Source organism: Falco naumanni, chromosome 5 (genome assembly GCF_017639655.2).
Source record: "Falco naumanni isolate bFalNau1 chromosome 5, bFalNau1.pat, whole genome shotgun sequence".
NCBI classification, from domain to species: domain Eukaryota; kingdom Metazoa; phylum Chordata; class Aves; order Falconiformes; family Falconidae; genus Falco; species Falco naumanni.
In genome coordinates this window covers 9,729,455-9,754,280 of record NC_054058.1, presented here as the reverse complement: position 1 = coordinate 9,754,280, position 24,826 = coordinate 9,729,455, and the positions used below count along the sequence as shown (strand labels likewise).

Below are 24,826 nucleotides of genomic sequence, written 5' to 3'. Positions count from 1 at the left end.
ATGAAAAACAAACAAAGAAAGCTGATGTCCCCAGGGTCCACAGGAAAAACCCAGAGCTGTAAGGAAACATGAGAGATGCAGGAACGGGACAAGTGCACACGATACTTCCCCACGTACACTCCCATTTCCATCCTGCTCGGGAGACAATGGCAGCCAGTGTGCCTGGCTGAGCCCACCGTTCCCTGCCTGCTGAACAGCTGGCAAAATTTACTGAATCAAACCTCAAAGCGCGCCAAAGATGGACATACATCGAGATAACTGTATCTGCTTTCCTTGTAGACAGAGGGAAGCTATGTGATTCGCATGTCAGAGCTGGAACCACCCAGGAAGCCCTGATCCTCTTGTAAGCCCTGACCATAAAAACAGGGGCTCCCCTTAGAAGGCAACATCCAAGTTAAATGGCAGAAAGAAATGTAAGCATTAGTCTGTGAGACAGCATTTCCCTTTCTGTCACATGAAAGACGAGTTCATTATAGAACATCCTCTCTCAAGCCTGTAGGGAAAAGCTTGGAGGCTCACAGATAAAACAGATTGAGTTATGTCTTCCTTCGTTTTCAGTGAGTACAAGTACAAGGATTTTTATTGTCCGCAATGTTAGCAACATTGCATCGTCCAAAAGACCTTGTTCATTTATCAGCTTTCTTCAAAATCTTTTGTTCACAAGCCTGCTTGTGTGTGAACACAGAAAAAATCCAGCTCTATCTAGTATCAGCCTGCAGCTGTTCAGTGACAGAAGGATTCAAAAGCTACGGATATGAACATGGGAAAATCCACCCAAAGCAGAAGGAAGACACTGTAAGCAACAGCTGCATGACAAGAATATGCTGTTTCTGTACTGTGAGAAGAAGGAAAAAAAAAAAAAAAAGCTACAGTTACAGTAAGCATCAGAAAGTTGTCAGCAAACATTACAACTGTGATTCCAGTCAGAAGAGAAGCAAAATTACTTCTCCTTCTAACTTTCTCTAGGTATCTGATGCTCTTCTGGACATATGTTCTGATTCCCAGCAGGGTTTGGAAACTCTGAGCCAGGAGCTGGGTCCTTTGAACCATCTTCTAAGTGCTGGAGTCAGCAGATTTCAATCTGTCCCTGACTTTCACAGGAAAAAGGATAAAACAAGCAAAAAAATAACCCACGGTCCCCCAGACCTGCTAAATCCTTTCAAACCCCTACACATAATATTCTCATTAATCATAACAAGGCTGTGTTTGGGTCATAGTATGTTGGACACATGCTTTTTATGCTTCCTTGAACCAAACAGATCCCAGGCACAGTAGATTTCTAAGCGTGTTCTCAGTGCACAGGTCTTCCCTCAAGTACTTCTCCCTGAGACCCCACAGCCAGAACCAGAGACTAACAGTGGCTTTCCCAGCTCTCCAGGAGTTTCAGCTTATGTTTCTGCATGCACTCCACTCTTGTGGGTCCTCTACTTTATATTTTACCACCTCAGGGATAAACAGCTATTAAAATACATACCAGATCGACTCTGTCACATTTGCAAAAATTATCACTCTCTCCTTGAGATGCACAAGAAAATACACAGAGATAAATAATGCAACAGAAGACCCCATGTGCACTTCCCTGCATCTGGTTCTTCACCATCCCTTTCCAGGTCCTCTCAGGAGGACCTTCTTTCACTCCTGCACAAGGTGTCACCACATCAAATTGAAACCTTTCTTCTGCAGCTCGCCTTCACAGGTGCTGTCTCATTATAAAGTATTCTGGTTTGCAGAAGTATGTTCCTCTCTTGTTTTTTACCTTCCTAAGCTTTCTTTTAGCCCTTCTTAGCTTCTAAGGGAATGCTTGTCCCTGTATCCCAGCCCACTCCAGAGAATCTGGATAGCCTGACCTTCTCAAGATGGAGCAATTCCTTTGTTATCTGAAGATAATGAGCCCGTTCAGGTGCCAGCAGTCTCTAATAGTCCATCTGTTCACAGACAGAGAAACCAAGTTCCCTTCCTTCTTTCCTAGTGCAAGGTTTGTGAGATAAAGGCACAGCAGAAGAAAGTGCTACAACGTAAGGGTGGGAACCATCTGTAAAATGAAACAGGGATTCTATACTGCACATAGATTCTTTAAAAATACTACCTATCCCATCCACTTTGATGAGGGAGATACTCAGGTATTACTCTGACATCCGAAAGGCAGTAGTACTCCAAGATATGCTGTGAAGCTCCTGTAGGATGTTGCTTTACACCACAGAGCCTCAGCTTCCCACTTCTAAAACAGAAATTACACCTCCCTAACCTGCAGGTCATTTTGAAGCATCTGTTCTGAGGATGGTGGTTGCTATCAATGAGCCTTATAAACAAAAATTTGAAACCCAAGAAAGAAATAGTTCATGCCTGGACATCAGAACAGCCACCCAGGCAAAAGGTCCCCTAAGCCAGTGCTCTGACTCTGCCAGCAGACAGTACCTAGGAAAGAGCTGAAGAACCCGATGAGGAGCTAGCAACATTGCCCCAGGAACCAGCTCCCTGTTCAAAGAGGCTACTGCTGCATTAAGATGAGGCGGAAAGCCCAGGTGAGAGTTTCAGCATACAGAGAAATGAGACAGTACAACAGTTTTGCTAGGGGTACGGATCTGCAGTAATCAGGGATGAAGGAAGAACATAGCTCACTACCAAGAATGGAGCTGAGGGAGGAGACAAGTGGAGGATATCTGGAGATTTCAATGAAGGAGAGCAGCGTGGAACATGTGCTAGTGATTTTCTTAGTTAATAAAGCAGTTTAGTTCAATTTACCAATAAACTCCACATCTACAGATCCTGCACACTACATCCTGAGCTATGTATATGGAGTTATGCCAATACCAAGCAGCTACCACTGCTTCTTGCTGTTCCTCAAATACTCGGGAAACTTCAAGGTGATAGACAAACACTGCAGCCAGGCAAACTCTGACCAGGCACAAGTGAAAGGTTCTTCCCTGAGACTGATGCAGCACTGAGACAGATTACTCAGAGAGGCTAGGGGATCTCCATCCTTGGATATTTTGGCTGGACAAGGCCCTGAGCCACCCAATCTAGCTTGGAAGGTGGCCCCGCTGTGAGCAGTGGATTGGGCTGGATGACTTCCAACCTAACTCTTTCTATGAGCAATGTTTCTCCCAGAGTTGTGTATATTTACATCCAGTAAGACAGCTGAAGGGCAGCACCACCCTTTAGGGAGCATCAAACCACACACAGGAAGCTGTGTACGCCTGTGAGCACCAACTTCAGAATCAGGGAAAACAGCAATCGAGCAAAAGTGTCTCCTAGCCAAGAGCAAAGCAGAATGCTGTAGAAGTGAGGTAGCAGAGCTGCAGAGAGAAGAGAAGGGCATCTCTTCTGACAGCCCTGGGGAGAGGTAGCTCTTGAGAAATTGCACGCCATTGCTCAGCTGGTGCAGAAGTGTTTTGCCTGTGTGGGGTAATGGAGGAGCTTTGGGAATTATCCAGGGGCAGCAGCAGTGAATTTTGCAGAAACTGGTGAGAATTTCTTTCCATTTCATCAGGAGAGCAACTATCATTTCAGCTGCCTTCCTGTCTCGGTCCCTGCACAAATGACCTTCTTACCCACATCAGGAGTTTTGCCCGGACCAAACAGGAACCTCTTTAGATTTTGGATGTAACTCAGACAAAGCAGACATGACTTTCACCATGCCTAGTGAGACACCCCAGTCAGCCAGAAGCTACCTGTATGAAAGTGCTAGGAGCTTAGATCTGAAACAGCTGAGGGTAGGGCTTGAAGCAAAGGTGTTCATCGCCCCATTGTGCCAAGGCAGAGGGCCAGTCCCTGAGGTCTTTGTTCTCCACTACTAGGGTAAGCACCCAGCAAAACCTCAGCAAGGGCAGCAGTGCTGAGCATGAGGACTTGGGGTAGCAAGGGATGCTAACATGCTCGTACGTGAGAGGGGTTTCACACCACCCACATTTTCTTACTGAAAAAAAGAAAAACATGTCTTCAAAAGCCATGTGGCACTCGGCAAGTGACTGAAGACTCTGGCTGCAATTGCCACTGTGAGAAGGGGCACAGCCTTTCAAAATGCATTAATTTCATGATTAACTTCAAAATGCATACTTCTTCATTTGTAGCACACCGGTGCTGAGACACTCCATTACAGAAATGAAATACCACATTCCCAAAAGAGAATGAGGGAAAAAAGAAGCAAATTATAGTACCGCATACAGGTGGTCATTAATATTATATGCAACGTAGTATTTTAGACTATTAATGTGTTTAAAGTAATTCATTTTCCCAGGTGCAGGTGTAATTGACACAGAGAAAAGCAGTAAAATATCTGCACTATTGAACCATGGGAATAGATTTTAATTCAGCAGTTTCAGAAGAGGAAATTAACAAGTAAAACTGTTTACTTCAGTAGAGGACATTTATTTACACTGCTTTATTTTGGTTTACTCTTGTTTTGTTTTTCATGTGCTTGTCAGGCAATAAAACTTTCCATTACATTGGTTTGACCATGTTAAGAAGACCAAAGTCAACAGGTCTAGAGAGCATTTCATAGTCCCTGAAATGCAAAGAGGACATATAAAATACTGTATTGATGGTTATATAAGCCAGAATACTTGTGAAACTAATATTTCTTTATGAACAGTTTTTGATGCTTTTACAGAGGAAACAAGCCAAGTGCTGAGGGAAAACAATTTTTCTTCCGTTTAAAGATCCCCCTGTTTTCAGAACTCAGTGCTCTGTACATCTGCACAAAATGAGAAGTCCAACTTATCCCCTAAACAAGTTGTCACTTAACACAGTTGTTCACATGGCTTCCAAAACAAAATCTCACACTGATGTAGCTTTGTATAAAATATCTTGCTATTTGCCAGACAATATATGCCTCATATGTTTCAGCAAACTATTCAGCGTGGGAACCTGTATCAGGATAATTCTCTTCCTGCAGATTAACAGAATCATTACCCTTACTTTTAAAATACAGCTGCTTCTGGGATTATTTAGCAGCTCACAGCAATGTTAAGACAAGCAAAGCATGCAGCATCCCTTCCCAACTCCTCATACAGGAGCAATTTGTCCGAAGGTCTTTCTCACCCCTCCCATTTGTATAGACCTGGGCATGTTACACACATATATTGAATGCACAGTCTTTGTCTCCATGTAGACAGAAAGAAAATAAAATGGAATTGAAGCTCCACGTTTGTTTTGGTAAGAGCAGAACCGCATGTGTTGGATCAAGATCAAGAGACCACAGAGAAAAGTCAGAACATTACTTTTGAAGGAAGGTGTGTGTGACAGAAAGACGCTTCAAATGTTGATAAACTGAAGGTCTGGGGACAGACAGTCTTTTAGTAACCTCCCCTAACAGTCCAGAAAGAAAAAAGATTGTGCATTTAACGTCAAAGCCATCTTTGAACTAAGGATTGATACAAACATCCCAGACAGCAGGGAAACCACGGCAGAATGCAAGAGATTAACAGCAAAGTCAATTTTAAGCAGAAAAGCAAGCTGGTTTATAAGCAAAGAAAAAAAAAAAAAAAAGGATTCCTTCAGATCACCTTCAGACACTATTCATGATGAAAGAGATACCAATGTTCATACCTGTAATTTGTCAGAACTGTTCCTGCTCTTTCAAATATCTCCTCCAAAAGCCAATTTTTTTTCCCAACACCCCTTAGCACAGAAAGAATAACGGCGTTTATGTACAGTTCTGCATACCGGGGGCCCGATCCTGTAAAAAATCTCAAGAGCTCTCCCTTTCAGTTGACTTCCTGGCTTGTGGGAGGCACCTGTTAAGTGTTCCTGTACCCTGTAAATGAACAGCAGCCTTATCACCCAGCTCACCAAGGACAGGATCGAGTCGGCAGCACTTGCTGCAAAGTACGTGGCACCTCTGCAAGATAAGGCTATGGCACTGGGAGAGTTTAAGCAACACAAAATTTTCCCTGTCTCCCTTATACCAAGAAAAATGCCAATCCCAGACTTCCAGCTCCAGCAGAAATTTCTCATCCGTTTGAACTCTGTTGCTGCGGGAAAAACTGCAACATCTCACCTTAATTGTGCACGTGGCTGTGCTACCACAGGTTGTAGGTTCTATACAGATTCACAGATCGCCAGAAGGCAACACAATGATTATGGATCTGGGGTTTTTTTGGTGTAACACTGGTCACAGAACCCCACGTAGTAACTCCTCCTTCAACTCTGTGACTGTGATTTGTGGTAGAATATACTTTTCAGGATTTAACCCCACCTAACCTTAAAGACACAGCCCTAAATGAAATACCAAAGGATTAATTAAACTCGTAGTTGAAAAGTTCACATTATTGTTAGGCTCAATGTACCACCATCACCTCTACCATCCTAAATTTCCCTGAATTTCTCTAGATTTCTCTAGCTTGCATTCATGTCAAACCTGGGATTGTCTTTGGGCTAACGGTGATGAATTTATGAAGTCTTCCAGCCTAAAACATGAGTCGCGGGTACATGATCATTCTTGTAGCTCTTTTTTGAGTCCCTTCCCATCCTGCCTAATAAAGAAATCTATGAGTGGAGTTGCATGCTCCTTGCACTGGGCATTGCACAAACACAGTTTCTAATTACTGCCCTGACGAAGTTTAAGTTAAGGAATGAGAAAGGACAAAAAAGAAACTTTGCATGAAACAGAAAGGAGTAAATACTTCAAAATCTGTTAAGCAATCATACAGAATTCATTAGTTAATGCTGTAACTGTTGTGCCTGCATAAAATCACCCTCTAAAGGCAAGAATAATTTTATTACAGGATATATTTCACATGCTCAGTAATTACGTTGTTTAAGGTGGCTGTTAATGATAACACTGCCACTGCACAGGTATTTAGAGTCAAAATTTGCCTGTACAATTAAAAATAACTCCTTGAAAATACACAGGCAATGCACAGCAGTTCCTGCAGTATCCAAATCCTTTCCTTGTCTTTAATCAGAAACCAGAGGAAGGAAAAAATAATCTTTATTGTGTTGTTCATGTTGAATGCACAGCATGGAATTACGGAATTCACCTTTGGACAGCTAAAAGTCAGATATTAAAAAAAAACCAAACAACCAACCTCCAAGACAGACTGCTTCCAGTGACTGAAGTTGGAATAATTTTATTTCAAATCTATCGCACATTTTATTATTCACGGTGTTTGTTTGCTTTCAGGGATTTCCTCAGCTTGGACAGTGGCAACACATTCATCTGTTTCTTTTTTGGCTTCCAGTCGGTTTCACTTTCAGATTCTCATGTTTCACACTCCAGCCTTCAGGTTTCAAGCACTGCAAGGGAATACTCATTTCATTTAAACAAACAAAAAAACTGCGGCCGGCGGGCGCACAGGCAGCATGTCTGTCGGTCAGCAGTTCAAACGCAAAACTTAATCCCATGCTGTCCCCCGAAGCATCTTCACGATGGTTCTCTGGGCTTTGCAAAGAAAAGGAGTGAAATAAATCGGAGTGATGACGAATTAAGGATCTATTAAATAAAAAACCAAGAGTCACCGCTTTTCGCTGCGCTCTCGGACCAACACCGGTAAAATACCATTACACATTACCGATGCCCTGACAACCGCGCGTCGGATTAACGCCGAGGAGCCCCGACACCAGGCTTGATGACCTGAAGAAGAGGGGCTCCCAAGGCACAAGCAGCGACCCCGGCGGCATGGCCCCGCGGGCAGCGGTGGCGGCAGGACAGCCCCCTGCCCGCCGGGCTGCGGGGGGCGGCGGCGGCTCCGCGCAGGGCGCAGCGCGGCTCCGCGGGAGCGCCCGCCGGGGGCTGCGCGCACCGCCGCCCCGAGCCGCCGGGGGAAGCAACGGTGATTTAATCACTTGTGCTTTTAAACGGGCGAAGCGGCTCCGCAGAAGAAGGGGAGCGTGTGCGAAAAGTATTTTTTTTTTCCGGAGAGAGGTTGGTATTTAACATATGGCACTCGGTAATCTCTACACGGAGGCTGTTAAAACATCTGCTGCCTCCAAACGCATGCGGCAGCGCCCGTGGGCACGGGGACAAGGCGAAGGGGCACCTCGGGCACGCTGGCTTCCGCGGCCGCGGGTCCCCGCCGCCCGCCCCGGCTGCCCGCCCGCGGCCGGCGGCTCCCCGTTGGAAACGGGTACCGCGTCTGTAAAAGCCGTCGAACCGGGGAAAAACAGAGGTTGTGGTTTTTTGGGGTTTTTTTACGACGTCGCTGCACATCAACGGCACCTCCGCGTGCAGAGCTGGCATCCTTCCATTTATTGATTTTCGTGGGGTTTTTTTCCTAACGGGACACACACCCCGGCCAAGGTGGCGGAGAGGCAACGGCACGCCAGCGGGGGCCACGGCCGCTCCCCCGGCGGCCGCCCCATCGCGGAGCGCAGGGGGCCCCCGCATCCCTCCCCCGGTCCCCGCGGCTCCCCGCCGCCGGCAGCCGCGCCGTGCCCCAGACATCACCCCACTTCGGAAAGTCGGTGCCGGACAATTAGGACACCCGTTGTCCTCCCCCCCGAAACGCACATAAATCACAATCGCTGCATTGTCGGGCTACAAAGCCAGACGGGAGCGCTTATGAATTTAAGTTTGGAGAAGGAAAACGTGCGCTGACACAACACGCTCCCTGTTCACAGGAGTAGCCAGGAAGGGGAAATGAATGGTGGAAGTTAAAGAGCCTTTCATTGCGGAGCACGCCGCGCCGCAGCGGGTACCCGATCGCCGCCCTCGACGTACGGCGGGGGGGTGCTCCCTCCTCGCTCCCTTCCTTCGCCCCACGCAAACGCGAGCCTCGCCGGCCAAAGCTCTGCCCAAATCGCCTGCGGCGGGCTCGTCCCCGGTAAGCTTCCGCCTCGGGGGGATGGGGGTGCGAGGGGCCACACACGGTGCCCGACAGCTCCCAGAGGACGCTTCGTTTTGGCGGTGGCCGGGAGCTGCTCGCTTCGGGGACGGGACGGGACGGGACTGGACGGGACGGGACGAGGCAGGCGCGGAACTGGTTTCGCGGAGACACGCTGCTAGCAAGGCGTGGGGGGCTCGGCTGTCCTGGCCCAGCCCCGCGTTTATCGGGGGTTGGGTGTGGGGGCGCCGGGGCGGGGGGGAGGCCTGCTGGCTTTTTAGTGATGCAGTGGCCCTTTGCTCCGACGGGCGAGTTAGGTGCGGGGCCGTCCCAGCCGGTTTTTGCAAGGGAGCCGCTGGACTCCGCAGATATGCAACCCTCGGCAAAGCCGGTCCCATCCCGCCCGTCCGTTTTGATGCAGAGGGGCGAGGGCTGGCGTGGGAGGGGGCGCGTTTGCCCACTCGCGGGCAACGACGGCCGGTCGGCTGCCTTCCCCGCTACCGGCAGGGCCCGTGCGGTTCCCGGGACCGGCGGTGCGGCCAGGTGAGGAGGCCCCACCTCGCCCCCTTCCCTCCCGGGCTGCTTTCGATGCCGGGCAGCATGCGTCCTTAAAATATAATCTGCCCGGTAACAATCAGCGCGCAGCGGCGAGAGCCCCAGAGCTATTGGCTATGCAAATGGAGGGAGGGGAAGCGGCGCCCCAAACTCCCCACTCAGCCTTTAAGGCGGTATTTTTTTCCCCACCGCCAAGCCCACCTCCGCGGCGCCCCGGCGGGGAGCAGGGGGAGGCAGGACGCCCCCCACCTACCCACCCACCCTCGGCAGCCCTGCTCCTCGCATGCCCCGGGGTGGGCGGCTCATCCCCGGCTGGCCCCGGGCAGCTCCTTCCCCCTCGGGAGCCTCTGCTCTGCAGCGGCGGAGACCTCGCAAAGTTGACACATTTCAGGCGGGGAGCGACTGCGACGCCAGCGAAGTGGAGGGTGGAAGTCACCCGGTGCGGGGCATAACTCCTCTCCCCCCCCCCCGCCCCCCCCCCCCCCCCCTTCCTGCGCGGCGTTTCCTAGAAAGTTATATCAGTGTGGCCATGCAGTGCTAAAACGGTTTCGCCTGCTAGAAACACGTATATGTGCCGGAGGAAGTAGCGTGGTGATTATTGTTAGATTTCACCCCGAAAAAGCCGAGGAACCCCTACTCGTCAAGGGTCATTTTCGGGTTTGCCGTGAGGCTGCAGTTCGCAGGGAGCTCTGTACCCCTCCAGCTGCAGATTAAGGGGGTGCCAGAGGGGAGAGTGGGTCAAGGGCTGGAGGGGTGGGGGTCGGGATGTGGAGCTGGCACCCCGCTAAGCCAGGGCGTTTCATCCTTTGCCCCAATCGTCTCAGTGGGTACCGAAGGGGAGCCCTTAGTTTCCTGCAATAAGAAAAGGAGGGGGAAATACATTCAGATGGGCTCCCACAGAAGGAAAGCGTGGAGCGGATTTCATTTGGTGGCTGGAAGGAAGAAAAAGAGAAGCTGTCATTTGTGTGTGTGTGTGTCCCTATACGAGGGCCTCCTGGTTCCTTGTTAGCTTATAGAGAGGAGGGGAAAAAAAAAAAAACCCGCGTTTGATGTTACGTCTGACCAGCTGCTGTTCTCCATAATAACAAGAGAGAACTGCCTGCCCTGAGAGTTGCGTCACTTTGCTTCAACTTTAGGCTAGAAATCGAGAGAGGGAGAGACGAGCTTCAAGGGAGGCAGGAGCGAGCTGGAAAGCCCTGCCGTCTTCCTCCCACCCACCTACCCCTCCTCCTTTACCCCTCTCCTTTCCCCACCCCCTTTCCCCCCTCCGAAAAAAAAAAAAAAACTTTTCCATCAGAGAAAGAGGGAGATCTCTTTGGAAACATGGAGCTGCTGTGCTGCGAGGTGGATCCCGTGAGGAGAGCTCTGCCTGACCCAAACTTGCTCTACGATGACCGCGTTTTGCACAACTTACTAACCATAGAGGAGAGGTATCTGCCCCAATGCTCCTACTTCAAGTGCGTCCAGAAGGACATCCAGCCCTTCATGAGGAGGATGGTGGCCACTTGGATGCTGGAGGTTTGTATCCCGGCGCCTTCCCCCGGCCCCTCGGAGCGGTGCCGGCCGGGGGCGGGGGGAGGCAGGGCGGCCGGCTGCGGGCTCCCCGCCGCGGGCAGCACCTCCGCCGCGCCTCGTCCGCACTCCCCCTGCAGCCCCTCGCCCCTCCGGTCACGGTGGGGTTTCTTCTTGTATCCCCCCCACCTCCTCCTCCTCCTCCCCCCACCCTCCTGAGCTCACCCGGTGCGGTGCGGTGGGGGAAGGGGCGCGGGGAGCGTGGACAGCCCGCGGTGGAAATGGCCCCTTCCGGGGGGCTGCTGCAAAGCGGGGTGCAGGAGGGGAGGAAGCAGAGCGGTGGTGGTGGGGAGGGAGAGTTGGAAAAGTCATTTGCAATTAAAAAGCAAAGAAAAGCCGCCTCCGGCTGCGGCCGGCCGGGAGCGCTTGAGATTGAGGGTTTTCTGGGAAAAGGGAGCTGCGCCCGGGGCAGGGCGAGGGACGGGGGGTGCTCGGTGCCCCCCGCGTTTTGCCCAGCCGGGATTTCGTGCCCACGTATGCAGTAGTGAGGACGTGCCTTTTTTTCGCCATGTTGCGTTGCATGCAACTCTGCTCCGAGGCGCCGAGCCCGTCTGCCCCCCTTCCTTTGCAAGAAGGGGCTGGGGACTGCCCCCCGCCGCTGCGGCGCGGCCCCCGGCCTGGCGGGGGGCTGTCGGGAGGCCCGAGCAGGCGGCGGAGCCCCCCTTCGCCCCGATACTTAAGGCGGGGCGGCAGCGGGCCCAGGTCCCCGCAGACTGGCTTGCCTTTCCCTGGCCCCACCACCCATCATTTGCCCCTTCGGATCTCCTTTGGGGGGGACTTTTCGCGGACCAAACCCCTTGGGTTGGAAAGACCAGACTCCACGCTTGGTTTTCATGTGCGATTTGTGCTTTTTCTCCCCGGCTCCGATTTTTGGTAAATTTTTGAAATAATTTTTTCGCTCGCTCCTGCTAAAAGGATCCGGGCTGCTCGGGCTCTCCCCACCCCACCTCGCCCTCGCTGTGTCTCCCGTCCTTACCCCCCCCGCCGCCGGATCGGGGGCGCAGGGCAGGGGGACACCCCCCGCGGGAATTTTTGCAATTGTCGGAAACGATAGGGGATCGTCCTGGGATGCCACCGGCACCAAAATCGGGACCCCCGGGGAAGTTGTAATATTTTTATCGATTTTTTGAAAATATGACGAAATAAAAAAAAAAAAAAAAAGAAAAATTGGGTCGCAAAAAAAAAAAAAAGTCGGAGACTGCTCGCTTGCTGCTGGATGGGGCTTTTCGGCTCTCCCACACAGTGTCTTGAATTCATTTCTTACTGAATGAACTAAAGGAATGTGAAAGCCGATTGACAGCCTTCCCAGCCTCTCCAGAGATCTCCCCCTCCCCCAAAATTTAGCTCCCCGGGAAACAAAAATAGCAGGAGCCATAGCAGGCAGGCAGTGGTCTGTTTCGTGGGATCACTCATTTATTTATTTTTTCCTTCTTGTCTCTTTCTCTCTTCCTCCACCGCCCCCCCCCCCCCTCCCGCCGTCCCATCCTCCCCTCCCCACGCTCCTCGCTTGCAGGTCTGTGAAGAGCAGAAGTGCGAAGAAGAAGTTTTCCCTCTGGCCATGAATTACTTGGACAGATTCTTAGCTGTGGTGCCCACCCGAAAGTGCCATCTGCAGCTGCTGGGGGCGGTGTGCATGTTCCTGGCCTCCAAGCTGAAAGAGACAATCCCCCTCACAGCCGAGAAGCTGTGCATATATACGGACAATTCCATCAAACCCCAAGAGCTGCTGGTAAGCAGCCCCCTTCCACCTTCCCCCCGCCGGCCCCTCACTGGCCGCCTTCTCCCTGCCTCTCCCTGTCTCCCCATCACTGTTCCCAACCCCCCCCCCCCCCCGCCTATTTAAAAAGTCACTCTTCCCACGGGTTCTTGCGCATTCTGTGCATTGTCAGAAAGGGCTAAAGACACCGAGGAGGGTCGACCCGAGCCCGCAGGCACACGGTGCTGGGGGGGATGCTCAGCACCTCCCGGTCGGCTGCTCCGATGCCGTCCCATGCGGTGCGGCGCAGACCCGCCTCCCGCCGCAGTCGCGGGCGCAGCGCTGCCGGCGGGACCCCGCGGTGGCTGGGGTGGCCGCGGGGATCTGCTCCACGCCGCGTGTCCCACCCTCCCCCCTCCGTGGGCGCGGGTGTCCCCGCAAGGGACCTCGCCGGGAGGGAGGCGCCGGGCGCACGTGCGCGGGGCGGGCGGCGCGGGGCGGGGGCGCCACCTGGCGGCAGACACGCGGCGCCGGGCGTGACTTCACCCCCCGAGCGGCTGCCAGGCGGCCCCGCGCCCCCGGCCGGGCAGGGGCGGGCGGGGCGGGGCCGGGCCGGGCCGGGGGGCGCCGCCGCGGGCGGTGTGTGGCCGGGGCAGCGGCGGTGGGTGCGCGGCCGCCTCCCCCGGCTGGGTGAGCTCCCCTCCGTGCTGAAACCGGGGGGGACCTCGGCTGTGGGGTGGCGCCCGGGAGGGCTCGTGGCTGCGGTGCCGAGGTGGGAGGCCGCGGCCTCGTCCGGTGCCTCCTGGGGCGTGGTGGCCGCCAGGCGACGGGACAATTCAGCTCGCTTAAACAGCCCCCTGAGTAAAAGCCTGTCTCTGGTGCATCTGCGGAGCGAGTCCAACATCAGTTCAGACGTAGCGAAAGCAGAAAGTTAAAAAATATCAGAGTGATTTCAGGGAACAACTTAGTATTTGCAAAGCGCTTCGTGGCGCGGAGCCGCTAGACGAGCACTCGGGCCTCCCGGTGCGGTGTTACTCAGCCGGCCAGCCTTGCTCTCGCAATCACAGGCAAATCCCAGGAGAATTTCTCCTGTGAATCACTGGGTGATGGCAGTGGGAATTCCCCCGGGAAGGCTGGGAGCTCCGGCTTCTGCAAAGCGAAGAGCTGTGCACTGCAAACCCTGCCGTGGCTGTCGCAGCCGTCAGGTGTCCCTTGGTGTACGGACCCTGTCGGGGCAGGTGCCGCGGCCCCGCGAGAAGGTGTGGAAGGCTGTGCCTGCCTTTGTGCGCCGTGTGGATTTAAGCGTGTGTTTTAAGCGCTTTCCAGTATTCAGTCCTCTAGATTGAAGTGGTCTTCTATGTCAGTTTCTGTCACATTAGCAATGTTGGGAAGATCGGTCCTTAATTAACATGATTGCCATTATATTCAAACATTTTTCCAGGTTTTCTTGAGAAAGAGAAAAACCCGATCTGCTTTCCGGGGCCTTTTACATACGTGAATGTGAGATTTTTCAAGCTATAGAGGGCTCTGTCATAATCCAGTAGGAATGTCTGTAGGGAAGTAACTTGCTGTTAAAGTGGGCATCTATTCAGAGAAACGACTGCAGAAATGGCATTGTGGGGTTCATGTTTATGGTTTCTCAGCAACGCTGGTTGACGTCTCCTCGGCTGCAAAATTAAAGGACTTTTTTTTGACTTGCCAGCTCTACAAGCTTAGCTGGGGCTCCCCACCATGCTGGGCTCCATCAGGCACACGCATCATCGGGACTCAAGAATCAGTGCATGGAATTTAGTTAATAGCTAATACTTGATACAGAAATGAGTTCAAGGCCTGAGCTTTGTCCTCTCTGTGGTGCGCTGTAAGGTATCCAGGACTTATTTTAAATGTTGAAGCGTGCAGGTCTAGCCCTGCTTGAACACCATGGCTGGGTTTGTGGATGAGGTACCATTTCTACGTGTAGTCACGTTGCAGGGAATGACCAGTAGTTACATAGGCGCCCAAGCCTTCCATTGATTTCACTGGGAGTTTTGGGCGTTCAAAGAATGTGGGAATGGATCGTACATGATTTATTGGCAGATAATTTACACAGGCTACTTGGCTGCATTACGTGCATTTCCTTTCTGCAAAGCCTGTCTTGGAGTAGTTTAAGCACCATCAGATTTATCTGCAGAAGCTTTTGAATACGGTTTTGGGAGAGAATGCCATCAAGCTAACTTCCCCAGTTCTGAAAAAAAGAATGTATATCTAGGTTATTTTTGTGCATGGTTATCCCTAGGGCTTGAAATGGCTATAAAGTAAGGACTATAGCCATTTAAAAGAAGTTACTAGGAAAGGACCACAGTGACCTTGGCAATATCTAATTGCAGGCTAAACTTTCTGGGTGGGCATTCAGCACTGGATACAAAAAAAGTAAAATCTTGGCAGGAGCTGCCAGGTCTCATTATTTTCAGTAGAGCCTGACATTTCCAGTGGGTTTTTTTTTAAAAAAAAAAAGAATAAAAAGAACAAAGTCAACAACTTCAAAGCAGTAGGGGCATACAGAAAAAAAAGTTTGAGCAAAACCAATTTAGCAGTGATATAATTACAATCAGAGAAATAAGAAAGTGGGTTTTTTTTCAGGTTTGCTTATGGCTTTTCTTCTTTTCTCCTCTCCCCGTGCCCCCCTGCAGGAATGGGAGCTGGTGGTGCTGGGGAAGTTGAAGTGGAACCTTGCAGCCATCACCCCGCACGATTTCATTGAACACATCTTAAGGAAGCTGCCTGTACCTAAAGACAAGTTGCTTTTGATCCGGAAGCATGCACAAACGTTCATTGCCCTTTGTGCCACAGGTAGGCCAAGGTGCTCTGGGTGTGTCTGCTGCTTGCCGTGTGGTTGGAAGTGCAGATCAGTCACTGGTGGTGTGAAAGCTTTTCACCCCCTCCATCCTTACATGATGCGGGAAGAGTGGCTGAAGGCAATGGGACTGTTCGCAAAGGGCATTGTGAATTAGGTCCAAAACTGCGTATAAACAGAATCCTTGCCATTGGGAACTGTAGTGCAGTTGCAATACTGCTCCTAACGCATGCGGTATTTTTGCAGTGAAGTCAGTAAGAGGAGATTAAACCGTACAATTTTCTACTTTGCCCATTCACTAATTTTTTTAAAGGGCCACAGATCGTTTGTAAGGGCAGCCAAATTATTGGAAGCTCTTATGGCCCATTAGCCCAAAGTGCATTGAGCTAATTCATTAAATGAATGTAAATTTTTCATTAACTGGACGCTGTCCATATGCAAGGTAAAAATTGTATTTTAATATGTATGTGATACTACCATATTATTGAAGCGTAGGGAACAACAGTCAAAAAAGTAATGCCTTTTTTAATAAACATTTGGATACTTTCTCTTCACTCCAAGAAAGCAGTGAAACTGGTCTGTTTCATAGGGAACCGTTACACTCTCCTTTTGTCGTATGTTTGGTTGAATACAGTTTCTGAAGATTTAGATGAGAATAATTGCTTCAGTGGAAGAGAGGCTTTTAATGTATACCTGGCTGAAAAACCCTGTTTTTTGTTTGGCTTTTTTTTTTCCCCCCATTGACTTTTAGAAATCAACGTACTCCAATTTTCATCCAAAGGATTATCAGTTAGACCACTTCTTAGAAGCTAGACCTGGAACAGATAAACAGTATGCAGTGTTTTTCCAGGGTTATTACCGAATAGTGTATGGCTCAATGTTTGAATTCACTGCAGTTTGACATACGTGGTCCTTTGTGATAGGAACTGTTCTGCCTGCCTGTTTGCAGAGGCGGTAGGAGGACAGGGTGCCGCTTTTGGGTATGAATGTCTACTGCTGTGCTTACTTCTCAATATTTGAGATGTAGAGACTGCTTTTACAATGTAGGGCAGTTTTTACTGCCTCAGTCGATCAGTTTTAAAGAATTGTACATGGGCTGTGTTAGGATAATTGACTTTTTGGTTACCAAGATGTTCAAGCTTTTCCTTCTTTTCCTACCACTGTGTGATCCTTTTCAGGCAAAAACCCACAGGACTCAGTAGAAGTACTACTCAGTCTGCAGGATAACCCTTGGTAATTCATCAGACATTTCTGGACTAATTAGCTTTTAACTTCAGGATTAATCTGTTACATGAGCTTTGCTTTCTTTCTTTGCCTTCTCCCCTTATCCAGGATTCATTCACACCATCCTTTGTCTTCTGTAAAAGATAGTCTTTCCTGTGGACATTTCTCTGGATCCTCACAACACCATGAGACATCAACCTCTATCGTACCTGGATGTTGTCTTCCAAACCAGACCAGTCTTCCTTCTCTTTTGTTGCTTTCATCTCTCACAACACTGTATTGGTTTATTTTTTTTTATCCAAGGGGACATTTTCTTGAGTGACCTAGGTTTCATTATGATTTAACTTTTCAAATTCTGATCTGTAATTCTTTGCCGTTGAAGTTTTCCATATAACCAAACCATTGCAGGACTGTGGGCTGCAAAGGAGTTTCCAAGATCCGTGGCTTCTTTCCACCCTTTCTCCATGAATTCTTTGACCGTTAGCACCATGTTAGCACTAGTCCATTTACTGAGATCCTAAACAGCACCCCCTTTCCAATCCTTAGCCCAGTTGTGCACTTCTGTCGTGTTTCCCTTGTGTGATCTGCTTTGCATGTCTCCAATGCATCAACCAAAGTCCTTTACCTAGAGTTTAAAGAGGCAACAAGTCAGTTTCTTTTCTTGCAAGTGAAAGACATAATTGACTGTATATGGAGCTTCCCAAGACAGGGCACCACACTGCTGGCTGTAGATTTTCCTTTTTATTTTATTTTCTTCTCACCCCATTTTCCACAAACCACTCTGTTGGCATTTAGCTTTGGGAAGGACCCATAATCCCGTGCAGTTTTGAAAGCAGAGCTCTTACCCAAGCCCTTGTTCCAAGTTTTCTACCTCACTCCCAGTTTACTAGCAAGTTACTGCCCCCACTGGCATTATAGGAATGTTGTTACTACTGTATTTCACTTTCACTGCCACCCTTCTCGAAGTCATTCTTCCCTCCTCTGTGAAGAAAAGCCCCTTCTCATCAGACTTCCTTCCAGATCCAGTTGTCATTTCCTTTTCTTGTCCTGATTGTTGTAGGGCTGTCATCAGCCACTGTGTTTCTTCTTTCTCTTTCTCCCTCAAAGCTTCTGCTCTCCACCAGCTTGGGTTAAGCCTGGTGTTTCATTTCCCTGTTTGCCACCTTTTGGCAATATGACCTCCTTTGGCATTTGTCTGCCTCTTCCTTTGCTTCTTCCATGGATGTTTTTAGCCCTGTTTTGACTCTCTACTGTTACCAGACCTGACCTCACAGACTGGCTAACAGCTCTGGTCTAGAGCACAGCAATGAATCACTTTATTTCCTGATTCACCTCAGTGCAGCTTTCTCTGCTTTCAAGTATTGTTTCTTCTTCATTAGTGCAACGTGCAAAATCTGGCATATTTTGCACTTTTTTCCTCTAGCCTGACTTGTTCTTCACCAACTGCTCCATTTTAATTTCCCAGCAAAAGCGTTATGCCAGAAATTCCCAAGTGTTCCCTGCTTCTACAGAGCCGGCTGTGATCATGGTCCTGCAATACTTTGTGTCAGCAAATGGAGAGGGAAGTGGCCATTAACAGTTCTGGATGTTGTGCTGGATACGTGGGATCACTTTGATATTTTTCTCCATTCTCCTCTCCATTTGAACGTTATGCAAAAGACGATACTTGGCTCTTTTGTATATTCCTTTCAGTCATGTTTTATCTTTATCGTTTTGGCACTCTTATCTGTTTCTCCATCTTTTTTTTTGAGCTCAGTTTCTGAAACAAGCTGTGTGGATGTAAATCCACAGCCTCTCCCCAGTCCTTGCGGTGATTAATGATTCACATGAGCATGACTGAAACTGGAATGTATCCCTTTTTGCCCTTGGTCCCATCAGAACATACAGCAGCTGAGCAAGACAGAAGCCTATTCCGTGAATAAAGTTTTCTCTTTCCCCTGCCCTTCACTGTCAATGCTTTCAGGACCCTCCTTCTCTGCTGGAAGTGGCTGACAGCAGCGTCCACCCACAGCCCATCCCTGGCTGTGCTGCCAGCGCTGTAGCCATGCAAACAGGGTACTGTCATTAAGCGAGAGCTCGATCTGTTGGCTGGGAATTGCCCATGCGTAGGACAGCTTTCTTCACGCTGCCTCGCTCACTGCACATAAGAGCATGTAGATTGAGACACACTGGCCTACCCTAGTTTGTCATGATGTCATTTGTTTTCTCATCCCACTGGTGGCTCCCATGCAAACTAAAATCTCTTTCAGGAGTCTTCTGAATTTTAAAGGCATGAAGAGGCTGCATCTGGAGCCCTTGCCGTTAGAATATAGCTTGGCAACATTGATGCTGTACTGCTTTCTTAGGATGGGAGGATCCTGTTTATCCATGAGCCCAATGGAGATCATCCTTTTGCTCTCTGGGATCATGTTGCTCTGACTCCACCTCTGTCTGTTTGTTACTTTGCACCCTTCGTTCCTCCTCTGTCTCTTTGTACAGAGGGAAATATTTTCTCAGGGGTTGCCTGTTTGCTTGTGTGTGCCATGCTCCAAGCCAGGGAATCACTCCTGGAGGAGTGGGAGAAGGCAGCAGTTACAGAGCTGCATGCAGACCGTGCCACACTGCTGATGAAGAGAACTGTGCATTATTTCCTTGACTTCAGCATGCTCTTCATTTCTTCTTTTTCCAGGCTGTTCAGTCACAGATGCTCAGCTGCTTCCTTGCTTTGCGCTCTCTTGTTGGAGGCTGTACATGCCACTGTCTTGGTGCAGGGTACCCCTTTTTATGGCAGAGCCTGTAAGGGAATGGGTTTTGGGGGAGGAAAGGCTGTGCAAATCAGGCTTTCAGAAAGAGGAGCTGTGCGTCTCTGAATGTAAGCTGTAATGGAGAGACTAATCTCAGTGAGGAGGTTTTCAGTGTTTTATTTAAGTGGCAAGCAAAAAGCTTTGCAGACTTGCAGAGACAGAAGACAACTTGTGTAGATCCCTAGACTCAGCCCTTTACGTGGTCTCTTCTGTGCTTCAGCCGAGTCCTATGGCAGGTGAGATGTTCCCATGAGGGATACAATGCAGCATCTCATAGACCGGTAGCTTTGAAAGCCTGTGTCTGCAAAGAGTCTAAGAAAGAGAAGGAAAATTTCAGCTTTAAGTCAGTTTTGTACAGTGTGCCAAACCTCTGCCTGCCCACTGTTTCTGGGACATTAATCATCTACATTTGAAAGCTGAGAAGGCTTTTTTTTTTTTTTTTTAACTTCTGGGCCAAATCCTGGGTCCTTACTCAGACAGAAGTTCTGTGGAAGTCAATGGGAGTGTTGTCTGACCAAAGACTGCAAGATGAGGCCCACAGCCCTAGTAGTGATCTGGAAGGTAACCACACAGAATGCTTAGTAACACCAAGAGACATGTTTGGTCCTCAGGACTCCTGCTGGGCAAGTCTACTATGCATCCTTCCCCTCTCAGCCAATATAAGAGTTACTGGGCTGTGTCCCTGCAGAGGATAAAAGTGATACGAGCTTTATTCAGGACCTGTTCTTTGCAGAGGGAAAGAAGGACATTCACAGAGGTTTTGTTGTGTGGATTAATCTCTTAGAAATAAAATACGTGTTGCAAAGTGGCAGTGGTTGCACGAATACTTCTTGCATGATAGAAAGAAGAATAATGCACTTGAATTTATTGACATACAAAAGAAGGCTCTTGATTGTTCCTGGGAGAGGCAGCTCATATCAGTGTATTGACCTTTGAAGCCACAAGAACCGTAGAAGCTCCATCAACAAGTAAGCAGGGCCTGGGGCATGCGTTGTACAAGCAGACTCGCTCCTTAAGTTGTAGGACCCATCAAATCTGGGAAGATGATGTGGAAGGAAATGGAGGAAGAGAGACTTTGCTGATACAGACTGGCATAATTCCAGCACTGCTAGATAAGTTGTCCTCCTTCCTTCCAGCTCAGATCTGACCTCTTGGTGGTTCAAGTGCTAACAGAATCCTGGTCCTTGGTTTTGCTTCCTTTTGTGAAGACGTAGAACAAGTGAAAATAATAATAAGTGCAAGCAGTTGTTCAGAAATAGTGTTTATGATCAGCTAATAAGTGTATTGTAGTGAGTGCTCATATACTCTACATAGACTGTTCAACGTGTTTTTCTGTCTCTGCCTCACTTGGGTGGTTATGATGGAGCATTAGCATTTAGGATACTTCAGACCCATTTGCATAAAGGCCAAATAATTTTGCCTTAATTTAGCCCAGGAACAGAATTAGGTGTCTTCTGTCTTGCTTACTCAAAGAACAGAAGCAGGTCTGCATCCTGTTTTACTTGAGAGTTTTTTGTTTGGTTGTCCTTGGCACTGCCATGCCCTTTTTTGAAGGACTGAAGAGTCACCTGGTTTTGCCTTTGAAAGCAGAAGTAGTTAACATGGGGAAAAAGTTGCAGTGTCTTGTAGAAATATGAGAGCAAGAGAAAAACATGGCCAATGCAGTTAAAACCAACTGCCTTTGTAAAAAAAAAAAAAAAAAAAGTAGCACACTGACACTGGAGTTGCATTTGGATCAAAACAGACAAGAATTAAATTCACTACTTATATTGCTTCCCTTAGACCTTTCTTTTAAACTTAGGTGGTTAAATGTAGATCCATCCTTGTCTTTGTAGTACAGTCAGACATTGGCTGGGTGAAATTTGAGGCTGGGTAAAATTTGGCCATTACCTGTATCATTTTAAACACCAGCATTGATGACTGTCATGATTCTATTCTGATGAAGGTAATATTCCTTCTTTCCCACCCCCACCCGCACCCCCCGCCCCCGTGAGAAGCATTACCTTCCTCAAGACAGCAGTTTCCAATTCTACATTCACAACTCTGGAAAGAAACCTCTATCAAATTATAGAGATTAAAACTGCTATTAAAAAAAACCAGCCAGCAGCCAGAGTAGTAACAAGGGTCATGTAAGAAAGTAGAGTTCCCACCTGGCTTTGACACACTGGGCACGTTCAGCCCAGATATTTGTGAGGCTCTTTTCCTTCCGGCAGTTTTTATTTATTGGCTGTGAGTTAGGTCTTCCCCTTGCAGGACCTCTCTGGGTCCCTGCCTCCAGTTCCCTCCTGCTTTAGACTGACTGTCAACCTTGCATTTTCTTGGCTCAGCGGTAGTGAAGTCCACTGGATCAGGAGACAGCCAGCAAAACAGCCTGGCCACGGTGTGCAGGGTCCTAGATCATGGATTACATGTGCCGCACGTGCAGAAAAATGTCCTCGGCACGTGCATGCATTCATGCCCTGACCGTGTGAGCTCCAGTCTGCAAGCAGGGTGCGGATTCAGGGTACCCTGAATTTGCTTGGTAACTCTGGCTGAGTGGTCCAGAGGTGGCGTGTTTCAAAGGGCAGTGTTTCTTGTATCACCTTTTTTTATTTCCAGCACTGAAGGCAGTGGGGTTGTTCAAGATTGGCCCCTTGTTTTTAAGGTCCTTTATGAAAAAGTTGATGCCAAAACAGGAATGAGACGGTTGCTAGTGTTTATTGCCTGGAAATAGAAGGTAAAACAAGTCCTGCTTTCTGACAGCCCAGTATCTTCCCTTCAAGTGTTCATGTGCTCCCATTTTCATAGACGACATGTTGTTGCACTGCTTCTCTGACAAGAAACAAGGCTCTTGTACTTTCTCATGGAATTGCATGAATCACAACAAAGTTAGAGTCAGAGCCATGCCTTCTGTGCAGACTCTGTGTGCCAGTTAACCAAGGCTGCACGTACATCCAAAAGAAGGATTTAGCTTTGCTTCAGGTTTCCAGTAAGAAGTACCTTTTATAAGATTCTCTCTGTAATTCAGGGTTCATCAACTCCAACAAGAAATTAAAATAAAAGCTTATGTTTCAGCTTCAAATGTTTAGGTCATCTCTCTCCTCCTTTTATTTTTATATTTATTTTTTAAAAGCTCAGGGCAAGCTTTTGACTTAATACTGGGGGCAGTTTTACCTGGGTTAAAACTGAGTCAGGATGGTGGGACTTGGTTTGTTGTCATGGAGGGAGCAGGGATAGAAGATTATAATTGAAAACAACATGTAAAAAGCTTGGTTTGAATTTCTCGATGGAATGTAAGAGACTCGGGGGGTTCTGCATCCCCTCAGATACGGTACTTAATATTTATGCTTTCGTTGCACCTTGACAAACATTTCACGTAGTTATTGCTTTGCTTGAATATGGAAATATGTTAATTACGGCCTTTATTCCACTGCCTGCTCTTTTCCTCAGCCTTTTCTATTCAACCCTCTAGGTGGCCCAGCACAATGTGGCTTCTTTTCTTTCAATGAGCTCTTTCCACACTAATAGGGTCCAGGGTGATGTGGAGAACCATGTGCACAAAATTGGTGCACCACCCCCCATCCCTTTGTGGGCATGTCAGGTTAAATTCATATCAGCAGGAGGGTCACTGCCATGATTTTCAATAGCGCGAGATGAGGTGATGACTTCAGACAATGGCGCCACACTCTCCAGTTGGAGACACTTGCCTCACCAGTTGCAGTAGTTAATTAATATGCTAAAAATAGAAGCCAGTGATACAAATCGCTGCCTGTTGTACAACAAAGACTGGGCATGTGTAGCTTTGATAGCCAAGTTTATGGTGCTTGTTATGGAGGGAAGTTAGTTTAGAGCTAGAGGCAACGTAAGACTTTCTGGATGCTGAGCTTTAGTCACTCCGGGCCTCTGGCCATTTGCTCGCTGTCTCATTTGCATTATGAATGACATTAAGGGAACTAACAAGGTTATTGGGCATAGAAATGTTCGCATGTGACCCCACGTGGAAGCAGACCTACAGCAGTGCTAGTTGGCAGGGGCACTGTGGCTCTTTATTCGGCTTCCTAGGAAGACGGCTTCTGGGAGTAGATACAAAATCAACCACGAGAAAACTGGTGTTCGGATAATGTGAAGGTCTTGATGCAAGCCCCTCAGAGGCAAGGAAGTTCAGAGGGCAGGCTGGATCTGTGTCCTTCACTCAGCCCGCTGTGCCTGGCCGGTGCTGAGTGTTGAGAGCAAGACATGGGAGCTCCAGGTTGCTTGGATCTCCCCACCAGCCGCTCAGGGCTGGGTGAAGCTGCTCCGTGGGGGCTCAGTGGCTGTGCATGAGGGTGTGGGTCCATCTGGGCCTCTGCATGGGTCCGTTTCCCCCTGCTGCTGGCTCAAGTGATGTGTGGGAGGGGATGGACTTTGGTTCTTGCCCACTGCATCATAGCTTCCATAGGGACTGTCCAAACACCAGCAGAGATTGAGAGGTGTCACGTCATCTGTTTATTACATCTTCCCAAAGTCGAGACAAGGAGGGGTAAATGATAGGAAGTTCATTGCCACCTTGTAGTTCCCATGCGTAACTAGGAGACAGGTTGTCAGGTCCAAAGGTTAAACGTGGGAGTCACTTCCCAACTTAGGGCCATGTTGGCCCAAGCGCAGCCTCGTTCACACTAATTCAAGCACATGGCATCCACAGACCCAAGCAAAGTGCAGTGTGCACAAGAGGAGAAACTGACTCACGGAGACGTAGTCTGCTTTAATTTATCCCTTTTCTAAAGAGATTAGTGGGATTGCTGATGAATCACTGTATGTAGATGAGAGCAAATTTCACATTTGAACATTCTTAAATCTTATAGATGTTTGTTATTTGCCTGGCGGACCAGGAGGAGACTGGACAGTCACACAAGCCCATAAACATTTACAGTCTTTATAAAAACCTCTCATTATTGGAGTCCTTTAACCATTCCTGCTCTTCGTATTGGACTTTGTAAACTGGTAGCCCAGCGATCATGCTGGCTACCAGATCAACCCACAGGAACGAGCTACTGCAGCAGTCACCAAGGGCTGAGTCCTGGCCCCCCCGTCAATAGCAATGAATGAGAATCACAGAATCACAGAATGGTCGGGGTTGGAAGGGGCCTCTGGAGATCATCTAGTCCATCCCCCTGCTAAAGCAGGTTGCACACAATCGTGTGCAGGCAGGTTTTGAATGTCTCCAGAGAAGGAAACACCAAAACCTATCTGGGCAAAAAGAAGAGAGGCAAAACGGCATAAAATGAGGGTAGTTTTGAGGGCTTAAAATCCCACTGTATTTATGGCCTTGTCTTGATGTCTGGCCCGATGATAAGTGCAACCACAGGCTGAGGCACTGGGGATAGGGCAGGCTCTGTGGGGAGTGCATGTGCTGTGTGTAGGTAACTTTATCTGTTTTCCTTGG

General features: G+C 48.8%; 1 protein-coding gene and 1 long non-coding RNA gene across 4 annotated transcripts in view; one reads left to right on the top strand and one right to left on the bottom strand.

The window, feature by feature from the left end:
* The first annotated feature begins 8,550 nt into the window (after positions 1-8,550).
* The window catches only part of CCND2 (cyclin D2), a 40,234-nt gene continuing 23,958 nt past the window's right edge, over positions 8,551-24,826 (top strand). For 2 of the 3 annotated variants that reach the window (XR_005828069.1, XM_040595582.1), the window contains exons 1-3: positions 10,189-10,835; positions 12,403-12,618; positions 15,255-15,414. Coding sequence is in view for 2 of the 3 variants with exons in the window: in XM_040595582.1 (XP_040451516.1) it covers positions 10,641-10,835; positions 12,403-12,618; positions 15,255-15,414 (571 nt within the window). In the remaining variant the exon portion in view is untranslated. Of the gene's footprint in view, positions 8,763-10,188; positions 10,836-12,402; positions 12,619-15,254; positions 15,415-24,826 lie in introns of those variants that run through there. The other variant, XM_040595583.1, reaches the window with a different exon arrangement.
* On the bottom strand, positions 9,890-10,849 carry LOC121088914. Its single transcript, XR_005828070.1, has 2 exons — positions 10,736-10,849; positions 9,890-10,169 (listed from the first exon to the last, which is right to left on the bottom strand). It is a non-coding gene; the product is annotated as an uncharacterized LOC121088914 (long non-coding RNA).